The sequence below is a fragment of the Elephantulus edwardii genome, unplaced genomic scaffold (assembly GCF_000299155.1).
Source record: "Elephantulus edwardii isolate Elephantulus edwardi_28Jun2011 unplaced genomic scaffold, EleEdw1.0 scaffold00026, whole genome shotgun sequence".
NCBI classification, from domain to species: Eukaryota; Metazoa; Chordata; class Mammalia; order Macroscelidea; family Macroscelididae; genus Elephantulus; species Elephantulus edwardii.
In genome coordinates, this window is record NW_006399776.1 from 3,929,705 (window position 1) to 3,937,449 (window position 7,745).

General features: G+C 37.3%; 1 protein-coding gene across 3 annotated transcripts in view; it reads left to right on the forward strand.

Annotated features, from left to right (window-relative positions):
* Positions 1-7,745, forward strand: part of TTBK2 (tau tubulin kinase 2) — a 168,056-nt gene that overhangs the window by 104,688 nt on the left and 55,623 nt on the right. For all 3 annotated transcript variants that reach the window (XM_006882970.1, XM_006882969.1, XM_006882971.1), the window contains 2 exons: positions 4,302-4,367; positions 7,109-7,201. In XM_006882970.1, the coding sequence (XP_006883032.1) occupies positions 4,302-4,367; positions 7,109-7,201 (159 nt within the window). The remainder of the gene's footprint in view (positions 1-4,301; positions 4,368-7,108; positions 7,202-7,745) is intronic.

Sequence of the window (7,745 nt, forward strand, 5' to 3'; positions counted from 1 at the left end):
AAAAGTTTTTACTAATTCAGAGATTTTTATCCATATTAAAATTTTCTCAGCTGCAGCTTTTAAATTTATTTATCAATCTTTATAACTTATTCTTTGCTTACTTCATGTTCCAAATCAAGATTTTTCTCTTAAGTTAGCTTCATTCTCTTACTTTTCATATTTCACTGAAATTATCAAATTGTATGAGCTCAAAGTACTATTATTACATTAAACCTAATAAGACAACAAACAACAATAACAAACTTAAAACAGTCAACACAAACAGTTACTATTCTTATTAAAGTCTGTACTGGCTAAAATTAAATAGGAATTTGTTCTTTATATGCTATTCATAAATCTCTTGTAACATTATACCAAGTTTTAAAATTTGACTGCACTCTACCTACTGGCTTTAACCCATAATGTCACTGTGCACACTGAAACAACTGCAAAAATGAGTTTTCTCTTACTTTTACCCCTGAGCTCTTAAGTAATTCTTTACGAGAGAAATATATTCAGCTTCAGAGGATGGGGCGTCCCCCATGACTTCCCCCCGCCCAAATCTACCTCTGAATTTTTAATACATTTTCAGAGGGTGGGGTATGGTCCCCATGAAATATTTGCTTATTCTTCCCTCGAATTTGTCCTTCGAAGGGTGAGAGAATCCTCATGAAATTTTTTCTAATTCTATCCTTAACTTCCAAGGAGTGAAGATTCTCTCATGACCCTGTTTTTAATTTTCCTGAAAGTTTCACTTACCCTGAGCAAATTCCCTTTCGGTTCCTGGTGTCTGCTCGAAAAAGAGAAAGAAAGAGAAACCACCACGTTATCCAAAGAAAAATCACCACCTTGTCCCTAGGTTCAGGGCTCCAGAATGTTGCAGACCGAGGGTCCCAAAGAATGAAATAATTTTATAATTATTAATAATGAGACAGACTACCAGGAATGATATATAGAACAGAGAGTGTAAAAAACAGGGGCCAACAGTTCCCATGACTGAAGGCCAGTCCATGGTATTTTCAGTACTCTTCTCCAGCTCCACAACTCAAGGGCATCAGTAATTCTTCTGTTGTCTTTATTCATTGTCCAGCTCACAGATGCATAGCAATTCACTGAAAAGACCATGGCCTGTATCGGGTGCACCCTGGTCCTCAAACTGACATTGTTGCTCCTCAATAATTTGGAGAGGTCCCTCATGGCAGATTTTTCCAATGCAGTAGCTCTTGATTTCTTGACTGCTGTTACCAAGAATGCAATGATTGTGGATCCAAGCAAGATGAATTTGTTGACAACTTAAGTCTTTTTTCCATCTCTCATGATGTTGCCTATCAGTCTACTGATGAGAATTTTTGTTTTATTGATGTTGAAATATATATATAATCAATATTTATGACTGGAGTCTTTTAATCTTCTGCAGCAATTGTTTCAAGTCCTCTCTGCTTTCAACAAGCAAGATTGAGTCATCTGTATAATGCAGATTGTGGATGAGTCTTCCTCCAGTCTTGATGCCACATTTTTCTTCATAAAGTTCAGCCTCTCAACTGATTTGCTTATCACACAAATTGAATTGCTGTGGAGAAAGGCTACTGCCTTGGCACACACCCTAGATTTTTAAACTATGGAGTGTTTCCATGCTCTGTTTGAACATTGACTTCTTTGTCTAGATACAGATTTCACATGAGCACAATCAAGTGTTCTGGTATTACTTTCTTACCAGTGTTAGCCATAATTTGTTATGATCCATACAGTCAAATGCCTTTACATAGTTAACTACAAGTAGAGATCCTTCTGGTATTCTCTGCTTTCAGCCAAGATCTGACATCAGCATTGATATCCCTGGTGCTACAGCCTCTTCTGAATACAATTTGAACTTCTGACAGTTCTCTGTGGATTCACTAATATAACTGTCATTTTTGTGTTAATGAAGCAGGATTGGTGGATTATGTTAATGAGGATAGGATGCAATCTATAGTATTTTAATCATCCACTTTTGAAATAGGAATTAAACAAATTAGCAGAGTTAGGAGGGACCTTGTTATGAACAGGAAAGAACTGGGAGACAGTGCATGTCCTCTGGAGCTTGGTCCCTCTACTGTGAACTTCTGAGACCCAGGTTAAGGACCAGGGACCTTCCCCCAGGCAACAGAGAAAGCCTTCCCCTATAGCTGATGCCCCAGATTCAGATAACTTCTTTTTGTTTACAGTAGAGTTCAAACCAGGAGGAAAATGCCCATCCTTTTCCCACGGAGCAGTTGGTGGATTTGAACCTCATACTTTTGGGATGACAGTGTGGCTCCTTAACACTAGGCCAGCAGAGCTCCCTTTTTCAGACTTACAGCCCTATACAGACTCTCTTATTTAGCCTTATAGACTCCTAAACTGTGAGAGAATAAACTTTCATTTGTAAAGGTATTAGTTGTGTTATTTCTAGTATAGCAGAGGAGGTGACCTCCTTTTCTTGCTTGAGCAGCATTATCAGCAGAATTTATTGTGATGATGGGAATCTTCTCTGTCTTGTTTAATATGATAGCCACTGGCCACATGTTATATTGTGCACTTGAATTGGGTAAAGAATCTGTGGAAGTGAGTTTTAAATTTAATTCAATTCTTGTTTCCTTACACTTAAATAACAATTTTTACCTGATAGCAACTATACTTGCTGTTGCAGCCCTAGAGTTCTAAATTGTCCATTCATCAATCCCTTACTTTTATTTTCTCTTCTAGAGATCTGAGAGTACTTGCATTTGAGACAGGGAACAAATCCAAGGAATTATCTAGACAAGATTTTACATTCAATTTATGCTACTACATTTTCTTCACTTTTCTTTATCTAGTCTCTCTCACATTCTTTTTATGGTATTTTTTTGTTAATTTTGTGTTTTGGTTGAATACAGCAGTCAGAAAATCAAAAGACGAATTGCATTAGGTAAGTCTGCTGTCAGGGACCTTTCCAGAGTACTGAGAAACAAAGACGTCAGTCTAGAGACTAAGGTGTGCCTGATCCAGGCCATGGTCTTCACAATTACTTGCTATACGTCAGAAAGCTGGAGAGTGACTAAGGATGACAGAAGAAGAATTGATGCCTTTGTGTTGTGGTGCTGTAGAAGAGTCTTGATAGCATGGACCTTCAAGACAACAAATAGGTCTGTCTTGGAGAGGGTAAAACCAAGTTTCTCTTTGGAGGCTAGGATTTTGAAGCACCATCTCACATACTTTTGGGCACATGGCCAGGAGGGACTGGTCCTTGGAGAGGATATCATGTTCAGAAGGGTGGAGGGATGGCACAGGAGAAGAAAACCCTGGAGGAGATGGATTGATGAATAAGTAAGGCAGTGGGGGTAGGTGTGTCAGAATCAGTGAGATTGGCTTAGGACAAGACAGCTTAAGAGCTGTAGTACATAGGGTTGCTTTGAGTTGCAGGCAACTTGATGGCACATAGCAACAACAACAACAACAGTATACTTTTGATGGTACATGATAAGATGGGCTCTCTAAGCCCCTCCCTTTTCTCAAGGGGGAGGGGGACTGGATGGAAAATGTCAAGGGTGTAAGGTTCTTTAGGGTGTAGAGGGATCAAATTGAGGCGACTCCGCAGCAGCTGAGAGTCTCTCTTTCTTTCTAGTACTGTTGCTGGTACTAGTAGTCTAAGGGGCGCTTACTTTTTGGAGGTCATGTGAACCATCAGGTCGACTCCTTGGTTGCTATAGCCAAATTCATTGTCATACCTACCACTATTGCCCTAGTTCCTGTATCAGTCCATCTCATCTGAGAGCTTCTTCTCCTGCACTGTCCCTCCACCCTTATGAGCATGATGTCCCTCTCCAAGGATTAGTCCCTCCTGGCCACGTGCCCAAAGTATGTTAAGATGGAGCTTCAAAATCCTAACTTCCAAGGAGAAACTTGGTTTTACTCTTTCCAAGACAGACCTATTTGTTTTCTTGATGGTCCATGCTATGTTCAAGACTCTTCTCCAGCACCACAACTCAAAGGCGTCAATTCTTCTGTCATCCTTTGTCACTGTCCAGATCTCTGATGCATACAGGCCTTAGTCTCTAGACTGACATCTTTGCTTCTCAGTATTCTGGAAGGGTCTCTGACAGCAGATTTACCTAATGTATGTAGAAACAAAATTTAACTAAGATGTGATTTTGTTAAGGTATTAGACTTAGAAATAGTTTCCATATAATTGCACAATAAAAAGTTAGAAATTTAAATAAGTAATTTTTTAATTGCAATGCTGTTTCTCTGTATTTTATTGGTTCAAAAGTGCTGAATCTACTATTTGAAGCTCATTTATTATTCTTTGCTTGATTTTGTTATAGCCGCGAGCTGTGGCAGGCTTTCGAGGGACAGTTCGTTATGCATCCATCAATGCTCATCGGAACAGGGTAGGTATCTGTTTTACCTATGTAAGTATACTGATGACTTGAATAAGAATGATTTCTTTATATTAGAGTGCAGAAGGGTGAAGTTTAGAGTCAGAGGTATCTCTTTTATAGCTAGAACATTTTTGGAATGACTGTCTTAATGGACATGTTTATATGGTGGCAGTGAGGGAAAAGGAGTTAGTAATTATATTAAAGTATATAATTGATAAATAGTATACACAGCATGGATTTGTTTAGATCTTTTGTTACCACTGGATAACAGGCTTCTGTGAAGCCAGTGTTTCTTCAATAATATTTTTGTGAAAATATGCATAGTAAAACATGTGTTCAACAATTTTTACACATGAAGTTCATTGACAGTGGTTAATTCTTTTTATGTCATTGTGTCACCATTCTCACTGTCTCTAACCCTGTTGTTTTACTATGATATATTTAAAATTCTCAAACTCACTAGACAGGCCTTAGTGGGAAAATGAGGGAGTATGCTTATATAAAGATGTACATAGCCTGGGGAACCCGAGGGTTCTTATGGGGTCATTATCTGTGGGAATTGACTTAATTGTTTTAGTTTTAGTAAGTTACTTTGGTTTGAAAAGAAAATATTCTTTTATTATTCCTGATAGAGTCTTATAAAAATTTAGACATTTGATTTCCAAATTAACTGTGTTACAGAATTGTGTCAATATTGACATCTTTGAAATAGGAAATTATTCAAAGATACTCAATCTCATCTCTTTAAATTTTTTTTTTTTTTACTATTTTGTGTGTGTGTACCATCAAATGGGATCTGACTGGTACAGGAGTAGAATGTCCCTTCTTCTCCAGCACAGCATCTGGTGGATTTGAACCACATGCCTCTGGGATTGCAGTACTGCTTCTTGCCAACAGGCCACCAGAGCCCCCTTAAAAAATTTTTTTTGTGGTAAAATGTTTATAGCATAGATCAACATAGAAGACATTGTGCTAAGTGTCAAAAGTCAATCATGAAAGGACAAATACGGCATAATTCCACTTTTTGCATTTTTTAAGCAAAAAATATGTGTGTTATATGGTTTTTGTAGACTGCATTTCCCTTACACGTTGTTCTCCTATATGCTGTCACTATGTACATTTTTGTCTTCTCATGTTATGCACATTAAATGTCTCTTGGGCTGATTACATACACTCTATTGTTCATCAGGTTTTTGAAGACATATTATTTCAATGTCAATGGCTAATCCTACTTTTCTAGTCTGTCCTAATTTAGACATTCCACTTTAGTATGGCATCTGCAGACCACTGTACCTGAAAGAGCAGACATTAGATAAACAGACAGATATAGATAGATAGATATAGATATAGCTATCTTTTATATCTATATATAGATATATAAGATAGCATATATATATAAGATAGCATATATATATATATAAGCTATTATGAGTAGCAACATCAAAGACACTTTGTAGTACAAAAACTGACAGAGAAATTTGGCATTGGTCTTTCCCTCCCCCTCCTCATGTCAGGGATTGCGAGGTAAGGCCTGAAACTAACCCTTAGTATGATGGCTCTGTCCTCGATGTGCATCCGAGTTCTGCTGCTCCCAGGTGTATGTGTGGGTGCTGCTGCTCCTGGGGGGTTGTGTGAATGCTGCTGCCCCTGAGCCTCCCAACTCAGCTCCCTGAATGGCGTCTGGGTGCTGCCGCTCATGAGCCTCTATGAACAATAGAGCTCTTAGACTATTAGATGTGGCAGTAGAGGCTGAACTTTCATATTAGGATTTATAAAAATGAAGAACAATTGCAGCCAGCCACTCATAATTGGAATGTGAGATGTACGAAGTAAATCTTTACAGACTTAGAAACTTGACAGAGCATTACTAGGAGGTGGAATTCACTCTGGCAATGGGTTTGATTTTTATATCAAAATGAAATTTTTCATTTGTTTTGCTGTTACTGCATGTGATTACTGGAAAACCCTTGAAGTTTATTACTGGAATTGACTTTCCAGACCATACAAATGGTAAAAATTCTAATGACACTCTTTTTCTTTAACTTCTCACCTTGTCCTTTTGGTAGTGTTTGACAAGAAAAAAAATTGCACAGCATCATGCATACCAAATATTGCACTAAGGATATAGCCCTTTGAAGATCCTGGCTATAAAGTGGAAGGGGGGAGCAGTGTGCAAGAAGTATTTCAGTTTTTGTCCTATGTAGACCCAATCTCTCCTCTTCATATCTGTCCCATTTCTGCTTTTTCCCTAATTGATAAAGCCTAAGGCATATGCCTTCATAACAATCAAAGCAAAGATCATTTCTCTTGTTTCTGTTTGATTTTTTTAACATTTTATGATTTCCATTATAAAACTTAATAAAAGCTCATCTGTAACTCAGCTGTTTGTTATATTAGTTTCAACCTTTCTGAACTTTTAGATGGTTTTTGTACCAAAAAAATTTTTCAGCATAGCTATTTTTTCATTTATATAGCTATATAGTTATGTAGATCTATAGATATATTTACTAGATGATGGTATGAAAAATAGGAAGATCTTGGATGGATTGACACAGGAACTGGGGCCACAGGAGTAAGTGCGTCAGAGACAATGAGATTGGCTTAGGATAGGACAGGGCTCAGAGCTGTTGTGTCGTTGTGAATTGCAGGTGACTCAGTGGCACGTAACAACAACAAGATGAAATAAAATATTTAGACTTTAGACAATGTAATATCCCCACAAATCATGAATGAATTCTATTTTATTGAAGGAAATGGGAAGACATGATGACCTCTGGTCCTTATTCTATATGTTGGTGGAGTTTGTGGTTGGTCAGCTGCCTTGGAGAAAAATAAAGGACAAGGTAATTTTCGAAATTGAGATGTGGGGAGAAGAATAAATTTTTTTTTCCACAATGCACAATTTTTTTGTTGAGATTCTACTTAAGTATAAGAATTAAAATATTATAAGTACTTTCCATATTAGAGACCTGATTAACGTTACAACTATTTCAGGTACATAGAAAATTATACAATTTTAAGTATATTCATTACAAGGAAGATATTGTGATGATAGCACAGGATAGGGCAAAGTTTCAGTATGTTGTTCATTAAAACATGGGATCATTAAGAGTTTAGACAACTTGGCAGCTCAAACAACAACAGCAGTATTACCTCTTTTTATTTCTAGCAGCTCCCTCTTACCCTTTATTTTTTACTAAGTTCTCTGAATGGTTTAGTTTTAAATCAAGTAAGCTTTTAGTTATGAATTGTCACATTATGTTGCTTGACTTGAAAGCTCTAAGTTTGTGTTGATAAAAAAATATTAAAACAATCACAAGAGTCCACAATTAAGGTTGCATAGTGGAATGTACTTGGGGTGGTGGGAGGGGTGTGGGGGGATTGTGT